The 21,731-nt window shown below is 37.0% G+C and overlaps 1 protein-coding gene and 1 pseudogene across 1 annotated transcript in view; one reads left to right on the top strand and one right to left on the bottom strand.

The window, feature by feature from the left end:
* The window catches only part of YLPM1 (YLP motif containing 1), a 74,467-nt gene that overhangs the window by 37,688 nt on the left and 15,048 nt on the right, over positions 1–21,731 (top strand). The window contains 12 exon segments of the mRNA XM_040641652.1: positions 3,185–3,605; positions 3,718–3,810; positions 4,036–4,231; positions 4,732–4,850; positions 6,455–6,609; positions 9,816–9,878; positions 10,170–10,289; positions 10,528–10,704; positions 10,784–10,867; positions 11,156–11,239; positions 14,866–14,946; positions 18,084–18,135. Of these exon segments, the coding sequence (XP_040497586.1) occupies positions 3,185–3,605; positions 3,718–3,810; positions 4,036–4,231; positions 4,732–4,850; positions 6,455–6,609; positions 9,816–9,878; positions 10,170–10,289; positions 10,528–10,704; positions 10,784–10,867; positions 11,156–11,239; positions 14,866–14,946; positions 18,084–18,135 (1,645 nt within the window).
* Positions 678–1,551, bottom strand: LOC121105167 (annotated as a pseudogene).

Here is a 21,731-nt window from a genome sequence, read left to right as displayed (position 1 = left end):
CCTACAAAAATTCAGTAGGTGTGGGGTGGACCTGGGACATTTATATATAAGTGGCTACTCCCTAACTTTTTAGGAAGGAGAAAAAAGAGAGGGCGGTACATTGCGGGGGAGGGGATGATAGTGTTGAGGACAAGTTTTTTTAAGTGGGAATTTTATTCGTACTTAAACCTATAAACCAACCAACTGGTACTATTATCATAATACATTAAAATACAAAACATCCTTCTACAAATACTAGAATAATGAACAAATTAGGAGTTATAGTAAAACAACACAAGGGGCAGAGGAAATTCATGAAGCACGTTATAACTTAACCCTTCACCATAACAATTGAGATTATTAACAAGTAAAGCCTCACAATGTCAGAAAATACAAATAATCCTTCATCACACCCCTTTGTATTTTTACTTTCTATTCTTGAGGTAAGAATCTAGAGCCTAAAGACATCAAATTAGTATTGTATCTAGTTATCTATAGCCAGAAACATGCTGTGTTGTTCCTAGCAGCCAATGCTACTGAAACCTCTTTGATGAGACTCTATTCGTACCCCCTCAATTGACATGATAAGCATAGTGAGAAACAGAATATCAAGGCAGAGATACAGGACCCTAGAAGACAAATCCTGGAAGAGGTAATACAGCCACTCCCCAAACTGAGATCGAATAATAATATACTTGTCACACATCTTCAGGCTGTATGTTCACAGAGTCATTTGGGAATAAATCCATTACTTACTGGGTGCTAAGATACTTAGCAGTTTGCTGTATTACACTATGGCTTTCCCCAGCAGTTTCTAAGGTAGACTCCACATTGGTGACCGATGTTGGCTGGAACTGGATCTGGGGCTACAGGGATTCCTCTCCACAGTTGTGGAGCTCATTGTGCCAGGTCTGGTTGTTCCAGGCTTGGGGACACGAAATCTGACTGTTGCAGGAATGGTTGCTCCATATTGAAAGGTTCCAGGAGTGTTCATCAGTTATCCCTGGTGATTAGAAGAGAAGCCTGGGTGTTCTGTTGTTGCTGAGCTGTTCTGAGTCACACTGTTGCTATTTGGCCAGTTCTCTTTCTGCCACCTCTTACATTTCATTCTCTGGTTCTGGAACCAGGTCTTAACCTGCTTATAGCTAACGTTCAGAATGTTGGGAATTTCTTGGATCTGCTGGAGACTGAGGTATTTCTGTCTCTGAAATCTGTCACTGGGTACATATAGTTGGGTCTGAGAGAACAGGGTTCTGTTCTTCTGTTTCTTGCCCAGGGCCATGTCTTCCTTCTTCACTGTTCTTTCCTCTATAGAAGCGGGTAGTAGTTTTACTCTGGGACTGGTGGAAGAATCAGGCTGTCCTGAATAAGCAGATCCATGGAGGGAGGAAGAGGAGAGACGGTCTCCATGTGGGGTGTCTCAGCAGATGACATTTGCAAGGATGCATAATTTTCTTCAGGCCCATAAATATCAGGCATTGGAGAAGAGTCCCTAGAATTGGGTGCTTCAGGGCAAGGTGGACATTGGGGCTGAGCTGGGTCTGCACTCCTGTTGCTGAGTTGAAGGTAGAGGGAAGAAAAAACAAAGAGTGAGATTGGTTTGTTTAAGATTTTATTTGTTTATTATTTGAGAGAGAAAGAGAGAGAGAGAGAGCAGGCAGAGGGACAAAGGGAGAGGGAGAGAATCTCAGTCTCTACCTAGCGTGGAGCTTGACGTGGGGCTTGATGCCACAACCCTGAGATCATGATCTGAGCCAAAATCAAGAGGGGACGCCCAACTAACTGAGCCATCTAGGTGCCCAAAGAGCAAGATTGTAAGAAAAGCCCTAGGCTTATGTATCTAGGTGGGAGAGCTTAGAGAATTATTATCTCCAGATGTAAGAATATCAGATGGGATGAAGTGGGTCACCACCACAATAGCAAGAGCCAACTAGCCCAATCTAGCAAAAGGTTGAAGACAATTTTTTTTCCTTTTTCTAAATAACCAAATTGAGGTATAATTTACATTGCATAGAATTTGCCCATTTTAAGTGTGTGATTCAGTGATTTTTAATAAATTTTACCAAGTTGTGCAGTTGTCACCATAACCCAGTTGTAGAACATATTTATTATCCCAGTAAGATCCCTTTTGCCAATTTGCAGTTTGTCCTCGTTCCTACCCCAGGTTCCAGGCAACAATTAATCTACTTTTTGACTCTGTAGATTTGCCTTTCTGGGCATGTCATTTAAATGGAATTCATACAAAATGTGGTCTTTCATGTTGTAACATGAATCAGCACTTCATTTCTTTTTATTACCAAGTAATATTCTGTTGTGTGGAGATACCATGTTTTGTTATCCATTCACCAATTGATAGACATTTGGGTTATTGAATAATGCTGCTGTGAATACTTGTGCAAGTCCTTGGGTAGATATGTTTTTCTTGGATAGACACCTAGGAATGGAATTGCAGAGTGTATGGTAAATTTATGTTTAACCTTTTGAGCAACTGTTAAGCCATTTACCAAAGTGGCTGTACCATTTTACATTCCTATTAGCAATCTAAGAGGGTTCTTGTTTCTCTATATTCTTTTTTTTTTTTAAGATTTTATTTATTTGACAGAGAGAGACACAGCGAGAGAGGGAAACCAAGAAGAGGGAGTGGGAGAGGGAGAAGCAGGCTTCCCACTGAGCAGGGAGCCTGATGCAGGGCTTGATCCCAGGACGCTGGGATCATGACCTGAGCTGAAGGCAGATGCTTAACGACTGAGCCACCCAGGCGCCCCTGTTTCTCTATATTCTTGCCATCATTTGTTAATGTTTTATTAACTGTAGCCATTCTACTGGGTATGAGATGGTATCTCATTATGGTTTTAATTTGTATTTCCCTAATGACTAATGATGATAAACATCTTTTCAAGTACTTATTCTGGTATCTTCTTTGGAGAAATGTTCAAATTTTTTGCCTGTATCTTTTTTTCTATTGTTTGTCTTATCATTAAGTTCTAAAAATTTTTCATATTCTAAATACAGGCCCTTTATCAGATACATGGATTTGCATATTTCTCTCTGATGTTGTATTTTAAAACACAAAAAGTTTTTTTTGAGTGACTCCAGTTTATCAACTTTTTCTTTTATGGACGGAGAATAGGATTTTAATTTCTACTGATGTGTGTGAATACATGATTGTATGCTTATCCACTAAAGCATTTACTCTGTTCTCCAGCCTCCAGGGTCCTATAGACCACCCCCTCCTATGGGTAAACCACCAGGTTCAATTGTAAGGCCTTCTGCTCCACCAGCAAGATCATCTGTTCCTGTGACCAGGCCGCCTATCCCAATACCACCGCCGCCGCCGCCACCACCTCCACCTCCACCTCCTCCTCCCGTAATAAAGCCACAAACGTCAGCTGTGGAACAGGAACGCTGGGACGAAGATTCTTTCTATGGTCTCTGGGATACAAATGATGAACAAGGACTGAATTCAGAATTTAAACCAGAAACTGGAACAATTCCATCTGCTCCAGTGTTACCACCCCCACATGTTCACCCTTCCATTCCCCCTCCTGGCCCAATGCCTATGGGTATGCCACCAATGTCCAAACCACCGCCAGTGCAGCAGACTGTTGATTATGGCCATGGCCGAGGTGAGTGACGGTGACAGGTTTGTATTTGGGATTCTCAAGAAATTGTTAGCTGCCGCTTTGTCGTCTGTAAGCTTCAGTCTTACAATGTTTTTTCCCTGATTTGGTTCACTAGATATGTCCACTAATAAAGTTGAACAGATACCCTATGGAGAAAGAATAACTTTGCGCCCAGATCCACTACCTGAAAGATCAACTTTTGAGACAGGTGAGAGTCCCAGAGAGATCAGTATTTTTTAACCTTTTAGGACCTAATTATCATGTGATTTTCCTTTTGATAAGATTATCTGGGCCTCCCTTTAATATAGTTAAAAGATTCATAAGTTGAATAGAGAACCATAACTATACTAGTTCTAAAGTTAGATGTGCACCTTTCTGCTTTTATTTCAGCCAAGGGGATGTGACTCTTCCCTTGTACTATTTGTTTTCATAGAGCACACAGGCCAACGTGACCGATACGATAGAGACAGAGACCGCGAGCCTTATTTTGATCGTCAGAGTAATGTCATGGCAGATCATCGAGATTTCAAAAGGGATCGGGAGACACACAGAGACCGAGACCGGGATCGGGGTGTGATTGACTATGACCGGGATCGATTTGATAGAGAACGCCGACCTCGAGATGATAGGTATGTTGTAAAAAATATCTTTTGGCCAGGTGTACAAACTACCATAGGCTTAAGTTCAGGAAAAGTCGTCGTATCTAGAGGAAATTCAGTAAATGATGAATTCTCCTTATACATGTGTATGTATAATTTGAAGAGGGAAGAACAGTTCCAGACCAATCTTCAGAAAACTAGATGCTCGAGCTTTGTGAGCTTTAATTCCAGAGAATTAAATGGGAGGTGGACATAGCCAGTAAGGAAAAGAAATAGTATTGTCAATAAAGGTGCAGTCATTACTTAAGTAGTAGGCAAACAGTGTATTTTTGCAATTCATGAGCTCTTTAGATGTGTGTATGCAAGGCAGATCTAAATGGAAAAGCAGAAAAAATAAATAAAAATATTGATTATATGTAGCAACTAACTACACATGGAGAAAATTGGGCAGATAGTAATATTGCATTGTAAGACAGAGACCTCCAATTTTTTTTTTTATTTTCTAAAGCACTTCCTGTTACATCTTCTAGGACTCAGTCATATCGAGATAAAAAAGACCATTCCTCATCCAGAAGAGGGGGATTTGATAGGCCATCCTATGACCGGAAATCTGACCGACCAGCCTACGAAGGCCCATCCATGTTTGGAGGTATAGCAGTGCCTTATTAACTATGAGGATGTTGAGAATGCAAACCACTGGAGATGTTTGCCACTGTAGCTATGGACTTAAACGTTCAGAATAAAATGTACTCACAGATTTTTCAGAGACGGCAGCATTATTATCAAAAATAGCAGTGTAGGGGCGCCCAGGTGACTCAGTTGCTTAAGCATCCAACTCTTGATTTCAGCTCAGGTCTTGATCTCGGGGTTGTGAGTTCAAGCCCGGAGTTGGGCTCCATGCTGGGTGTACCGCCTACTTAAAAAAAATTTTTTTAATTTAAAAATTTAAAAAAAACAGCAATGTAATTAATGAAAGAAAACATAAATTGGTCTTTTGTATTATTAAAGAAATTTGGAGGGGCGCCTGGGTGGCTCAGTCGTTAAGCGTCTGCCTTTGGCTCAGGGCGTGATCCCAGCATTACGGGATTGAGCCCCGCATCGGGCTCCTCCGCTGGGAGCCTCTTCTTCCTCTCCCACTCCTCTCCCCTGCTTGTGTTCCCTCTCTCGCTGGCTGTCTCTCTGTCTGTCAAATAAATAAATAAAATCCTTAAAAAAAAAAGAAAAAGAAAAGGAAATTTGGAAAACAGAAACAAAATCAGTTAATATCCTACCACCTACCATAGCACAACTATTATCATTTTGTATATTTCTTCTCATTCTCTTTTCATGTACATATCAATGAAGTTGTAATCAAAGTGTAAAAATAATTTTTTATAATAATTTTTTATTATATTATGTTAGTCACCATACAGTACATCCCTAGTTTTTGATGTAAAGTTCCATGATTCATTACTTGTGTATAACACCCAGTGCACCATGCAATACGTGCCCTCCTTAATACCCATCACCAGCCTATCCCATTCCCCCACCTCCCTCCCCTCTGAAGCCCTCAGTTTGTTTCCCAGAGTCCATAGTCTCTCATGGTTCATTCCCCCTTCTCTTTACCCCCTTTTCTTCTTCCCTTTCTTCTCCTACTGATCTTCCTACTTCTTATGTTCCAGAAATGAAAGTGTAAATATAATTTATCATACTTATTCCCAGTGATATTGTACCATATACATTTTTCTATATGTAAACCTATTTTAGTAATGGCCCTATCATATTCCATTGAGTGGATAAAATATAAAACCTTTATTGTTGGACATATAGGTTGCTTTTAGTTTTTCACCAGTATACACTTAAACTAGAAATACATACCTGTTTGTAAAAACAAGCTTTCCAAGTTGGTAACTCTTGTTCATAAAACTGTAAAGCTGAAGTTATAGACAGACTATAAAAATCACACTTGGGACTATCCAGCAAAGTGTGTATTATTATTCTTCCATGTCCTGTTGCTTAACTTTTTCCTAAATTTGATACAAACAAAGATGATTTCAGTATTCTTCAGAACATTCTGTTTGCCTGAAATCATACCTAAATCTTTTTATTTTCTTGATTTTAATAGATTTATATTACTTTAAACTTTCTCTCATTAAGGTTAAAAGTGGCCCCTAAATCATCATGAATTATATTGCCTTAGCATGAGTGAAGACAGTTAAAATTTAAAATAATTACCATATAAATAGTAATTTTGTTCAACTGCTTGCATCCTAGGAGAACGAAGAACTTACCCAGAGGAGCGAATGCCCCTGCCAGCGCCTTCACTAAGCCACCAGCCACCTCCAGCTCCACGGGTTGAGAAGAAACCCGAATCTAAGAATGTGGATGACATTTTGAAACCACCTGGCCGAGAGAGCAGACCTGAGAGAGTGAGTCCTATGTAGTTGACTAGCTTTCTTGCAAATCAGAGGCTGATAGGAGATCTTTTTAATATCCTGAGCAGAATTTCTCTACTTTTCTGTGACTTTTCTGTAATATCAGATTCAAAGTGTCTTACCATCTCCAAATCATCATATTTAAGAAATTAAGAAATTAGAATTCAAGAAATTAGGGATTACTTGCTTGGCAAAAAAAAGATGTTGAAGACTTTAGAAAACAGTTCATAAGAGGTCCATTAATTGCTCTGTTATTTTGAATTAGGGGAAAGTGGATTTGGTTTTATGCCATGTGCAACAAAAAGAGGGAGAATTAGGAGACTTGATTTGCTTGGGTTTATTTTCCTAGTGACCTCCAAACGTGTATGTTCTTTTTTTTTTTTTTTTAAAGTTTTTATTTTCATTCCAGTTAGTTAACACAGTGTTACATTAGTTTCAGGTGTACAATATAGTGATTCAGCACTTCCCTACAATACCCAGTGCTCATCAGAACAAGTACACTCCTTAATCCCCATCACCTGTTTAACCCATCAGTTTGTTCTCTATACTTAAGAGTCTATATATTGATTTGTTTCTCTCTCTCTCTCTTTTTTTACCTTTGCTCATGTTTCTTAAATTCTACGTATGAGTGAAATCATATGGTATTTGTCTTTCACTGACTTATTTCACTTAACATTGTGCTCTTTCCATTTATGTCTTTGCAAATGGCAAGATTTCTTTTTTTTATGGCTAGCTAATATTCTATTATATATATGTACCACATCTTCTTTGTCCACTCATCTATTGATGGATATTTGGGCTGCTTCTATATCTTGGCTATTATAAATAATGCTGTTATAAACACAGGGGCGCATGTATCCCTTTTTATTAGTATTTTTGTATTTTTTGGGTAAACATCCAGTAGTGCGAGTGCTAGATCACAGGGTATTTGTAATTTTAACTTTTGAGGATCCTCTATAGTGTTTTCCACGGTGGCTGCACCAGTTTGCATCCCCACCAACAGTGCACACGGGTTCCTTTTCCTCCACATCCTCACCAACGCCTGTTTTTTCTTGTGTTGTTGATTTTAGCCAGTCTGACAGGTGTCAAATGTATACATTCTTAAGTTTATATTGCAAAATAGTTAGATTCTGTTTCAGTAAACTGATACTAGAGATTTCCATCAGTTATTTTGACTACATCTGACTACACAAATCACTGTTGTAAAGTTTATTTCATCTATTTTTAGTACAGTTATTCCAGCTTTCCTGTGGTTGCTCGTTTGCATGATTTATCTTTTTCATCCTTTTATTTTCAGTCTGTTTGTTTTTGAATCTAAAGTATGTCTCCTTTATACAGCACAGCATATAGTTGGATCATGTTTTTTAATGCAGTCTGACAACTTCTGCCTTTAAATTGGATTGTTTAATCTACTCACATTTTAATATTGTTATTGATACAGTTAGCTTAATTCCATTTTGGGGTTGTTCAGTTGCATAGAAATACAACTGACTTTTGTATATTGACCTTATATCCTCCAACATTGCTAAACTCATTTATCTTAATTAATTTTTAGTGGATTCCCTAGGATTTTCTATATACAAGATCATGTCATCTGCAGATAGGGAAGGTTTTACTTCTTCCTTTCCGATCTGAATGCCTTTTATTTCTTTTTTTTTCCTTTTTTTTGCCTAGTTGCCCTGGCTAGAACCTCCAGTACAGTGTTGAATAGATGTGGTGAGAGTAGGCATCCTTGTTTATTCTTGATCTTAGAAAACTTTCAGTATTTCACCATTAAGTGTGATGTTAGCTTTGGGTTTTCAGTAGATGCCCTTTATTAGGTTGAAGAGGTTCCCTTCCATTCCTAATTTGTTGAATGTTTTTATGATGAAATGATGTTGGATTTTGTTGAATGCTTTTCCTGCATCAGTTGAGATTTTTGTGATTTTTGTTTGTTTTTTCATGTGTGTGATTTTATTCTTTTGCATGTGATTTTTGTTTTTTTATTCTATTGATAATGATATATTGATTACAGTATTTGGTTCTTAGATGTTAATTTGCATCCCTGGGATAAATCCCATTTAGTCATGGTGTATAATTCGTTTTACATGTCGCTGGATTCCCTTTGCCAGTATTTTGTTGGGGATTTTTGCATCCATATTCATAAGAGATAATCTGTAGTTTTCTTGTGATGTTTTTGACAGGTTTTGGTGTTTTGATTTTAGGGCATCTGCTTGATTTGAAATGCTGGACTCACAAAATGAGTAGGGAGTTGTTCCTTCCTGTTCTGTTTTTTGGAAGAGCTTATAAAAAGTTCTTTAAATGTTTGTTGGAATTTAGTGATAAGACTATGTGGGACTCTGAGCTTTTCTTTGCAGGTATTTTTTAATTACTAATTTAATCTCTTCACTCGTCATGGGCATATTCAGATTGTTTATTTTTTCTTGAGTCATTTACAGTTGTCTGTGTCTTTAAAGGGATTCGCCCATTTCACCTAAGGTATCTAATTTGTTGGTATATAACTATTCATAGTATTCCTTTATAACAATTTTTTATTTCTGTAAAGTTGGCAATTGTGTTCCATCCTTCATTTCTGATTCTAGTAATTTGAGTCTTGTCTCTTTTTTCTTAGTCTAGCTAAAGGTTTGTCAATTTTGTTGATCTTTTCAAAGAACCAGCTTTTGGTTCTATTGATTTTTCTTTATTGTCTTTCAGTTGTCTATTTTATTGACTTCTGTTCTAATATTATTTCCTTCTTTCTGCTTTCTTCAGGTTTAGTTTGTTCTTCTTCCAGTGTCTTAAGGTGGAAGGTTAGGTTATTGATCTGAGATCTTTCCTATTAATATAGGCACTTATAGCTGTAAACTTCCTTATAAGCACTGCTTTAGCTGCATCCCATAAGTTTTGGTATTTTTATTTATCTCAAAGTATTTTCTGATGTTTAAATTTCTTCTTTGACCCATTGGTTATTTAGGAGTATGGTGTTTAATTTCCACATACTTGTGAATTTCTCAAGTTTTTCTTACTATTCTAATTTTATTCCACTGTGGTCAGAGACATACTTTGTATTATTTCTGTGCTTTCAAACTTATTAAGGTTTGTTTCATGACCTGTCATGTGGTGTATCCTGGAGAATGATAGGTCACTTAACTATAAGACCTCATTGTAAAAAAAAAAAAAATCTTCCCTAGTGATTTTTTTGGTTTTTCACTGTGTTTCAGATTGTTGTTATAATGAGAGGATTGCCTGGCAGTGGAAAGACACATGTTGCAAAACTTATTCGAGTGAGTATGGGAGAGCCAAAAAATCATTTGCTTTTGTTAGTCACTTTCCTTCTTAGCAAGTAGTGTGATATTGATACACGTATTTCCCATTTGATCCATTCTTCTTGGCCCACGTGGGAGATGCTGTCCCATAAAAATTTTGTTCTGCTTAGACAAATATTTTTGCCTTTGCTTGATTTGAAACCACCAGAAGATTGAGTATTATTTGGCCATCAGAAGGAACTTTAGTGTGAGCATTCATTAATTTATTCTATAGATTCTCTTTAACTCTCTTGACTGTATGATTCATAGGATAAAGAGGTAGAATTTGGAGGACCTGCACCCAGAGTTCTAAGCTTAGATGATTACTTCATCACTGAAGTGGAAAAAGAAGAAAAAGACCCAGATTCTGGAAAGAAAGTGAAAAAGAAGGTATGGCATATTCCTCTCAGGTTGTAATCTGATTCATTAATAATATTGAAAGGAAAACATGTTCAGAGAGCAATGTGGCTTTTTTGAAGACATAGATTTCTCTTTTTTGAACACAAACTTTAGTACTTAGGTGTGAAGGAAAGACTACAAAGTCATCTCTGTCTAGAGGCTAACCAGGGAAGAGGTTTAGGATGGTTCTTTGTTTTTGCTAACTCCATATCTCTTTGCGATATCTTAGGTCATGGAATATGAATACGAAGCTGAGATGGAGGAGACCTACCGCACCAGCATGTTCAAAACTTTCAAAAAGACTCTGGATGATGGCTTTTTCCCCTTTATCATCCTGGATGCCATCAATGACAGAGTTAGACATTTTGACCAGTTTTGGAGTGCAGCAAAAACCAAGGGTTTTGAGGTAAAAGAACTTTACAGTACTTTGTGTTATCATGTAAGTGTTACAGTTGTTTGCTTAATCACTATTCATTCTTTCTTAGGTATATTTGGCTGAAATGAGTGCAGATAACCAGACTTGTGGCAAGAGAAATATTCATGGAAGAAAACTTAAAGAAATAAATAAGGTGATTTTTGGAAACGTAGAAAGTGGTGTATTCTAAACTTCATTTTGTCTGTATGATCACCTTTGTCGGGAAGTTCTTGTTTATCCCCTTTACCTTCAGAAAATCTTTTCTGCCTTCTTTAGCAAATGTTTCTTATCCTTTGTATCTAAGTGAAAGAGGTGTGGCCTAGCTCTTCCAGGAACTGGCCTGTTAGACCTCACAGTATTAGTTAAAATTGTCTCAGATACTCGCTTGGTCTTTCTTTGAGTAGTTTCCCAAGATAACTTGACCTCCTAAATCTTTCAATAGATGGCTGACCACTGGGAAACTGCACCTCGTCATATGATGCGTCTGGACATTCGTTCTTTGCTGCAAGATGCTGCTATTGAAGAGGTGAGTGTCCTTTGCCTTGAAAGCAGTACAAAAGGGACCTTTCTTTCACCTTTTTTACTTGGAAAAATTTTTAACTACAGAAAACTTGCATGAATCATATAAGAGCACCTATACAACTTTCATTGAGATTTTCTGATTGTTAATATTTTGCCACATTTTTCTTCTTTTTTTCATTTAAATTCAATTAATTAACATATAGTGTATTATTAGTTTCAGAGGTAGAGGTCAATGATTCATCAGTCTCATATAACACCCAGTGCTCATTACATCAAGTGCTCTCCTTAATGCCCATCACTGAGGTACTCCGTCCCCCCCACCCCCTCCCCTTCAGCAACCCTCAGTTTGTTTCCTGTGATGAAGAGTCTCTTATGGTTTGTCTCTCTCTCTCTGATTTCATCTTGTTTTATTTTTCTCTCCCTTCCCCTATGCGCTTCTGTTTTGTTTTTTAAGTTCCACATATGAATGAATCATATGATAATTGTCTTTCTCTGATAGACTTATTTCGCTTAGCATAATACCTTCTAGTTCCATCCACATAGTTGCAAATGGCAAGATTTCTTTTTTTTTTATGGCTGAGTAATATTCCATTATGTGTGTGTGTATCTTCCTTATCCATTCATCTGTCGATGGACATCTGGGCTCTTCCCATAGTTTGGCTATTGTGGACATTACTGCTATAAACATTAGAGTGCAGGTGCCCGTTCGGATCTACATTTGTGTCTTTGGGGTAAATATCTAGTAGTGCAATGGCTGGATCATAAGGTAGCTCTATTTTCAACTTTTTGAGAAACCTCCATACTGTTTTCCAGAGTGGCTGCTCCAGTGTGGGAAGTTTGCATTCCCACCAGCAGTGTAAGAGGGTTCCCCTTTCTCTGCATCCTCGCCAACCTCTGTTGTTTCCTGAGTTGTTAATTTTAGCCATTCTGATCGGCGTGAGGTGATACCTCATTGTGGTTTTGATTTGTATTTCCCTGATGCTGAGTGATGTTGAGCATTTTTTCATGTGTCTCTTGGCCATTTGTATGTCTTCTTTGGAGAAATGCCTGTTCACGTCTTCTGCCCATTTCTTGACTGGATTATATGTTTTTTGGGTATTGAGTTTGATAAATTGTTTATAGATTTTAGATATGGCCCTTTATCTGATAAGACATTTGCAAATATCTTCTCCCATTCTGTCGGTTGTCTTTTGGTTTTGTTGACTGTTTCCTTTGCTATGCAAAAGTTTTTAATCTTGATGAAATCCCAATAGTTCATTTTTGGCTTTGTTTCCCTTGCCTTTGGAGATGTGTCTAGCAAGAAGTTGCTGTGGCCAAGGTCAAAGAGTTTGCTGCCTATGTTCTCCTCTAGGATTTTGATGGATGTGACATAGATATATATGTCTTCTTATTACTACTATTGTTATCACTGTAATGGTAGACCCGTTTGAGAGTTAAGTTGTAAACCTCATAACCCTTAACCCTTCACCCCTAATACAGTATTTCAGTATGTATCTCCCAAGAACAAGGGCATTCTCTTACAAAACTAGAAGTCCCAATTATCAGATTCACAAAATGTAACATTGGTAGAGTACTACATTAAGTAGTACAAATTTCCTGAATTAAATTTCCTGAATTATCTCATATATTGTCCATATTCACATTTCACCAAACGTTCGCATAATGTGCTTTACAGCAATTTTTTAAAATCCAGGATACAGTCCTTTAATATAAAATATTACTTTCTTGGGGCACCTGGGTGGCTCAGTTGGTTAAGTGTCTGCCTTTGGATCAGGTCATGATCTCAGGGTCCTGGGACCAAGCCCAGCATTGGACTACTTGCTCAGTGGGGAGCCTGCTTCTCCCTCTCCCTCTTGATGCTCCCCCTGCTTGTGTGTGTTCTCTCTCCCTCTCTCTCTGTGGCAAATAAGTAAATAAATTCTTTAAAAAAAAAAAAACAACTTTCATACCCATGTCATTGTCCAGAAAGACAAAGAATTTTTGAAGAGTATAGGCCAGTTCTAAAGAATACCCCTCAATTTGGGTTTGTCTGGTTGTTTTCACATGATTTGTTTTAGGTTAAACATTACCAGGAATGCTACATAAGTGATGTGGTGTCCTTACTGCATCATCTCAGAAACCATATGATGTCAATTTATTTCATTCCTGGTGATTTAAATGTTGATCGCTTGGTTCAGGTGCTATCCATCAGATTTTTCTACCTTTATCCTTTGTACTAATCTGTAGGGAGATACTTTGTTAATACCCTATTCCTCAACAAATTTCACTCATTGATAATTTTTGCCTAAATCAGTTATTTATTTGGTGGAAGTAAATGTTTATAATGGAAAAGGAGAGATTTTTCTCTTTTAATCAGTTGTGTACTTCTGTTTGGTTTCAGCTCCTGTGAATGAAAGTTTTCTATACTTAATGTTGTCATTGTGTTTTTATGTGTTTTTACCTCCCAATGCCAGTCCTCTACCTATTTCCTCTGGTTTCTGTCCCAGCCATTCTCCAGATACTTTCTCAGCAAAGATTTCCGTGACAGTAGATAATTCTCACTTCTGTTGCTTAATTTTGCAGCTACATATGACTTCGTCAACCATGTCCACCTTCTTGACAACATTTTTCTTTTGGCTGCTGCGAGTCCACCTTCTCTTGGTTCTCCTCTTGCCTCTCTGCCATCCCTTTCCATCTCCTTTGCTGGATTTTCTTGCTACTCAGTCCTAAACTACTGGAGTTCTTTAGGGCTCTATATATCTTAGGATCTTATCATTCTGCACATTCGATATACATAATCTTTCTGGTAGCTTGGATTGTCACATATTTGCCCTTAATATTAAATTGTGAAGAATCAAATTAATTTTATCAGTATCTTAACACTAATTATGTCTTGTGGAGGGATTATGGGTGATTTTTATAATTCTGCCATTATTTTCCATATTCTCTACCAAAAAACATGTTACTTTAGTACATCTCAAATTCAACCTATCCACTATAAAATTCATACAAACCTGTTCCTCTTTTGGTATTCTCTAGCTTAGTAATTAGACCCACCAATCCTTGGTTGCTGAAACCTTGACTCCGCTCTCTGTTATCCTTTGCTCTTTATTCTGTATTATACAAACTTTCAACCTTATCCCTCCAGCATGTAGTCAGTCTACAAGTTTTGTCAATTTTACCTTATAAATACTTCTCTAATCCATCTACTCTCTATTTGCATAGCTACCATTCTGGGCCAAGCTACTATCATCTTACTTTTCACTATACCCTTTCTTACGTTTTGAAATTTGAATCATACACATGTTTTATTTGATTGGAAAAGTACTTGCTAAAGGTTTTAAAAAGAAATCCTAGTAATCATAGGCATTCAGAACAGGTAATCATCAACTTAGCATCGATTATTATACTCTACTTCATACGAAATTATAAAGATGGATATCCCAGGTAAATGAAAGGTAGTACTATCATTCTGTCTTTTTACAAGTTCTATTTCAAAGTTTAGGGTTTAAAAATTACTTAGGATGTAACAGTGATTCTGTGCTGTCTTGCTCTGGGCACCTGTGCTCGTTTCAGATCTCAGTGAGGGACTCAACATTTTCCTAAATGTTAACTCATCTTTTTTTTTTTTTTTTAATTGGGGTGGTGTAGGTAGAGATGGAAGATTTTGATGCAAATATCGAAGAACAGAAGGAAGAAAAGAAAGATGCAGAGGAAGAGGAAAGCGAACTGGTAGGAGACAGACCAACCACTTTGAACAAAGTGTCTCTATTAAAATTTTTAAGGGTTTAATCTCAGATCTATGGTCAGATTACTACTGTTGATTTGCACCTTAATGGTAAAAGTTTCATAATCATCTTCAAGGAGACTTTTGGATACTTTTTCTTTTTCCCCTGACCAAAAGAACCTTCTACTGTGTTGCTACACGAAAATTTTAAGAATGCTAAGAAATTTACCCTGTACTCACTCATCTACTCGTGGGTGGCTTTAGGGGAGAATACTTTTTAAGAAATCAATTACATATGAAAGGGCATTCTTACATTCCAGCAGATATGTGGTACAGCCTACCCAACATATGCATAATTGTCTCTTCTTTGCTACAAGATTTCAGAATTGAGTTTCTGTCAACTGAGGCAGAAGAACCTCTAGAATAAGGCGGCAGAGGGTTGCCACTGACTGCTGGATTTGTTCTTCTGCATTTTATCCTATTAAGTGATGGGGAAAATGATTTGAGTGTGTAGGCAATGCATTTTGTTTAGGCTGATTAGAGGCTTCCGTAGTGTGAGTTCAAAGTTCCCGTGTACCTACTGTAAATGCTTTTGATCACACCTCTGTAGAGATGTTTGCCTTACCCTGTCATTGAAAAATATGCGACCTGTAGAATTATGTTACTTTTCAGTGTTTGCTAATGAGGCACAGAGATTAGCAATGCCTTGAAACAGTGTTGCTTTTTTAATTCAAAATATTATTTGGTTTATTTAATACATCAGCCCTTGCTAAAGCTGCTTCTCATATTCTTCTGGAAATGTACAAAGTGAGAACCCTGATCCCTACCCCTAGAGAATACAGACTCTCTAAGGAGTGGTCCCATCAAACCCATGTGTGATATAGAGGACTCTGAAAAGAAACTGTGTGTACATAGAGATGGTGTCAACCTCTACATTCCTAGATTTCATATGCGGATTAAAAAATAAGCTTTAAAGTTAATTGCATTTGAGTCTCAGTATGTTTTTTCTTTAAACAAAATATTTTTCTTAATTAGTTTGTTTTTTGACATATATGATCTAAAACGTAGGCAGGAAGTTCACTTAAAGGCCCACGCTGTTCTGGAATATGGCTAATGACTTCTTTAGCTACTTGCAGCGTGTGTACTAGAAAGTGATCATGTGAGAAGTCTATAATGTTAGCTTTCTGAAGCTCCGTCTTCCTTTTGTGGAGATTTTAGTTCAGGATAATGGTTCATAACATCTAACTTTTTAGGGGTAGGTCAAAGCTCAAAACTTTTAACTGAATGTACTACTTATTTTGAAAAGTGAAACATGCTGTAATACTCTAATATTACATCAAAAAACATGGCAAGGAAGCCTTAGTACTCTACCCTGCTGGACTATCTCTCTTTTTTCCAAGTGGCCTAACATTCAACCAATGAGAAGATGATACAGTTTCAAGGAAGAACAGGGTGGTTCCAGCAGGAGGAAATTAATATACTCATTTTGCTTATCTTTATGTTGTAAAACTTCTCTTAACCCATTCAAAAATGCAGAATCCAGATCTTCTACTATTGGGTTCTATTCCAAGAGTAAAAGATTCTTGGAGAATTTTAACCAAAGGGTTAAGAGCAAGTCTCATGTCATTCAGACCATTTTAATGGAATTCTCAATAAACTTTGCATTTTCTGCTTTGTACTGATCACTGCAACTGGGCGAAATCCAAACTTTTCTTGGTTAAGAGAATCCTTTTGGGGGATCATTGGTATGATATTTTTCCTTCTTTAGTGCTTCAGTGAACCTAGTAGATATGATTCAGAATTTATAAATATGTAATTCTAGTGATGCTTAAGGTTTTCAGGTGATTTCTGAGATATGACTTGTACAGATCTCATCAGTACTTTTAGCGCCATCACTTCCGCATAGCTTTGGCTTGGTTTGTTCTAGAAATGTATTTGGGAAAGATGGTATGATTTATAACCTGAAGTACTACCTAATAAGTTGAAAGTGAATTATTAGTCTGGCTTAAAGACTAGAAATGTACAACACCTATAGGTTTCCTGGAAGAACTACGATGCTCCAGTACTCTCACACAGCAGCTATTGCCGTGAAGCGTTCAGCATCCTTTCCAACCTACCTTTGTATCAGTCTGTTCCATGCACTTGAAGATTCCCAATAGTAGAGATATTAATTCTTAAAAGACACCTTGGATGAATCTGTTCTATATAATAAGCCCTAGTATTAAAGTTCTGTACGTTAGGATCTAATAGAGAACAGAGTCCAAGTGAAGGAAAAGAGGAATCATAACCGTACACCTGCTAGGTGAATAAGCAGAAAGGATCACTACATAGTTAAATAGGTATATTGGGAAATTTGAAAATCTTACGGGACTTTGTTTGAAATAAACCACCCAGGTTTCTTTTGTTTAATTAAATAAAATGTAAATTGCCTGTGGAGATTTCTGGTTTTTCGTATATTAGGAAAATGTCATTTTAAAAGACATTGAAAATAATAATCTAGGTTCCAACCGATGAAAAAGAAATACTCTCACATTGATTCAGTAAAATCCAGCCTTTGTAAGATCTAACTGGTAAATGGGTTGAGTCATTTTTAAATGAAGTTGGAACTTCATAGTTGTGTTCAGTGATACCATGTTTTCTTCTTTCGAGTACTGAAAATTACACCGCAATATAAAGTAGCTGTCTTGAAGAACACTCTCTGTACCTCATGGCCACGTATCACTTGAGAATCGCAGTTGTATTTAAAAAATAAGCTAGCTAGTTATTATAAATCCTCTGCTACTCTGATGATATTAATACTAGCACAGTAACAACCGTACGTCCTCACCGTAATTTGCTATCCAGCTGTTGTTCGGTCTACAGTTGTGTGTCCCCAACTGTAGCTGCCTCAAAGCGCCTTCATGATACTATTTTGAAGTGACGACTCTGAAATCTGGGCAGTGAAGTTGGGTGAATTGGGTAATTCAGTTTCTTCAGAGATAATGAGACTGTGTTTTCCCTAAGGATATGTATATAGATATATATATAACTAGTGAGTGGAAACTGAATCCGTTCCCAGTTTTAATGCTTTTCCAGTTCAACAGTGATATGCATGTATGTGTCTCTTTCTAACCCTTCGAGCTTCTCTCTGTGTGCGATTTAGGGTTACATTCCGAAAAGCAAATGGGAGATGGACACATCTGAGGCCAAGCTAGGTGGGTATCTCCTTTTTCCTGTTTTTATATGTGATACCTGATGGTAATGGTCATAGATCTTTCTGCTGTAAGAAGAACAAATTTCCCCAAATTTCTGCTTTAAACCAAGATTTTTGGCCTACCTTACATCCTCAGTCTATTTCACTAGCTTTCAGTTTAACTAGTTATATCTTGTGACAGAGTGAAAGAAGAGTATTTAGAAGAATTGCCCTTACTATCACTTCAAGGTTTTAGAGTAAGCACAAGTATGATGAATTTAGCAATAAAATACTGTCACTTCTAAAATCCATTCTGTTATATTAATCAGAAATGTTAGTGCTGATGAGATTTCTGCTTTTTTAAAAGTATATTTAACTGCAGTCCAGAGTTGAACCTGATTATGAATACTTTGGGAAATAATAGTAGTAATAATAATAAATATCGAGGTTTAAACATTCATTAAAAAGCAGTTATTTTCCTTGTATAATAAATTAGAGTTTCTGGGTGGGAGGAGGTAGATATGTAATTCAGGTTTTTGAGGAGCCTGCTTTATAAGATTCTTTCCTTCAACTTGTTTTTAGTGGCAGATTACAAGGTAAACTGGTTAAAATTACTGTCTAAATCAAAAGTTGGAGTTGCTTAATGTGAGGTTGTCTGTCAAGCAGAAAATCAATTATATCCAGTGGACTTTCCTCCAATATTTCATGGTAATAATTGCAAAACGTTTTTTCTTTTCTTTTTTTTTTTTTTATCTCACTTAAAGAGAATCAGTTATCACATTGATTAAGATATATTAATAAATAATCTAAGAAAATGAGATAAGGACTTTCTGGAAGATTGACCTTACTAATGTGTGAAGTATAACTTTCGGTCTCTGCGTTTCTCTTCTTGGTATCATACTGTTACTCCAAAATGAAAGTAACCATCTAAATATCTTAAGTTCATAGAACAAATCTGAGTCATTTAGCTGCTTCACTGTTTGGGATACATTGTATTTCTGACGTAAGAGGAGTGCATTTTACACGAGTTGCATAAGTTTCTGCCTTTTATTTTGCCCAACTGATCATGTTAGCAATTGATGTTCACTAGGTCCTATGTAAAAGGTAGTTCCATAAACTTTGGTATTACTCTGTTATTGGGATAGGTGCTTTGGTATAAAGTCTAGGATTTTTTTCTAGTGTGTGACAGGTGAAAATTATATGTACTTACTGACATATTCTTAAACTAGTCTTCCCTCTTTGGGAAATCTTAGTCAATGATCTCTTCCTCTAAACTTTTAAAACATTTATAAATGTTTAAGTGCAATTAAATACGTAGGAAAATAATAATCACAAATTACTTTTTAAATAATAATGCTTTAGATCTCCTTATTTTGATATTAGATTAAGTCCGTTTGAAGTTCTGTACTGTGTAAGATCATTTCCTTCTTCTGGTTCTCTAAATAGCAATTATCTTTTGGGGCAAAAATCATAAATAAAGAGACAAGAGGATTGTAAAAGTGATCGATATTTTAGCTAAGCATATAATGTTCAGAGGCATCGTGTAATATATGATCTATGATAATGCTTTTTTAAACTCGAGCCAGTCCGTTTTCTATTTTTCTTTCTAATTTCTAAAGAGAAAGGAAAACAGAATTTAGCTGTGAAGAATATTCAAGAAAATATGATATTAAACTTGGTATTGATTTCTGGAAAAAATTCTGGCCTGTCTGCCATTTGCTTCTCAGAAAATACATTTTACACAAATTCAGTCCATCTTAAAGAAAGAGTGTTAGGCAATTAATTCCAGAAGTGGATTTGTTAAATAAACCATTTCAGTTAAAGGCACTGAAGGTCTAGTAATGAGTCTAGAATATAAACCCCACCATGTTTGCTGCTGCTCCTGCCGCTGCTGTTTTAGTAAGAGTGACAGTGATGTTTCATATAATGACTGACGTCTTACAGCACTCTGTTATCCTGAGAGCTAATCTACCTGTGGAGGAAGGCAAATTGAGTGTGAGCATTCTTGAAAGTGCTTGCTTCTTTGAGATTGGTCCATGTAGCCAAATGACACAGTTCTTCTCTAAAACATAAGGCTCTTCATCTGCGAATTAACCTGTTTATGGTGCCTTCCTTACCACAACAAATTCAGTAGATTTGATTACCAGGTACAATTAATTTTTCTGAGTACTTTACCAACATTCTTCAATTACTTTTGGTAACATGATTATGCGAGAGGAAACATATTAAGCTTCATCAGTGTCCCACGTTGAGCCAGAGAGCTAAATCTGTACCTGGGGAGTTTTGATTCACAAATGAGTCTGCCAATGAGAAAACACTCGTTTACCTTTCAAGCAGCTGGTTAAATCTCATTGCAGATTCTTGATCTGTGTTCATTAAGTACAGTATGCAGTTTAGCTGGTGTTTGAGTGTTAAATCAGAAGTGGTGTAATTTTAGAAAGCTTGAGAACTGGCCTGAAATACATCCGGCGCGAGTGTTGTGGAGTTGTTAAAGACTGCCTGTGGCCCACTTCAGTTGCCCCTGACTGGCTCCTTCTCAGCTGGGACACGGGCACCCTAATACAAGGGTGGGCGGTACATGCCACATCAGATGCTTGGATTTGGCATTGAAGCTACTTAAATTCCGACGATACAATTTTGGTTTCTCAAATTGTGAGAAACCAAAAGAAAGTTTGAGAATGCTATCCTAATTTAGGTTTCTCCATACCAAGTACTTTTGCTTTTCTCATCTGTCATTTGTCTCTGCTCATCAGTTATTGTGTATTAGCCTTCTACGTGTCAGGCAACTTCATCTCTTCCCAGTTGGAATGCGGTTATTGATATAGGCACACAACCCTTGTATGTTTATCATGAACAAATTTTCAGAAACACTATTTATGTTTAGAAAATGCATAGACGTATCTACAAAAATTTTCTGTTGTGCTATGTAATATTAACTGTTCTGAAGATGTGGGAAAATTCTGTGACCTGCCAACTTGGATGTTTAAACCTTCATCTTCATCTTAAAACTTCATCTTTTGAAATTCAAACCTCTGAAAATCATTAGTATGGGTATATGGGATACCAGCCGTCTTCTGTAATTAACACCCCAGATTCCTCTTCCCTCACCTTATGCCATACATCTGTGTGTTTGGGTTTCCAGGATGCCATGTGGAAGAGGTATGAACCTTTCTTCAGCCCCAAGAAGGAAGCTTTAAACATGCTGTGCACAATGAAATTTCACATTAAACATTACAAACAAGGGTGTTCAGACTAGAAGTACATGCTCTTCTGATCTTCCATGTTGGAAATATGGGACTCCTGGTCTGTAACTCCTGTCACATACCCAGTGTCTGAGGAAATGTTCTTGCAGTTTTCACACTTGCCCTTCTGCATTGCTGCCTTGGCCATGCTCTATTCTTGGAATTCAGATATGAATTTTTTCCTTTGAAGTATGTTAATATCGAAGTTGATCTTAAGTGTGGAAATCCTCTGAGGTTTATTTGCTAAGTGTGTTAGAGCTTCCTACTCTTTTAGTAATACTGTATACTGTTGAACTAGAACAGTTTTATTGTTTGTGGGACTTCATAGGTTTTCTAACACCATAATCTCTGTCCCTGTGCAATCAAGGGATCACTT

The sequence above is a fragment of the Ursus maritimus genome, unplaced genomic scaffold (assembly GCF_017311325.1).
Source record: "Ursus maritimus isolate PB19 unplaced genomic scaffold, ASM1731132v1 scaffold_25, whole genome shotgun sequence".
Classification (NCBI taxonomy): domain Eukaryota; kingdom Metazoa; phylum Chordata; class Mammalia; order Carnivora; family Ursidae; genus Ursus; species Ursus maritimus.
Note: the sequence above shows the minus strand (reverse complement) of the source record. Positions and strands in the feature narration are given on the sequence as shown.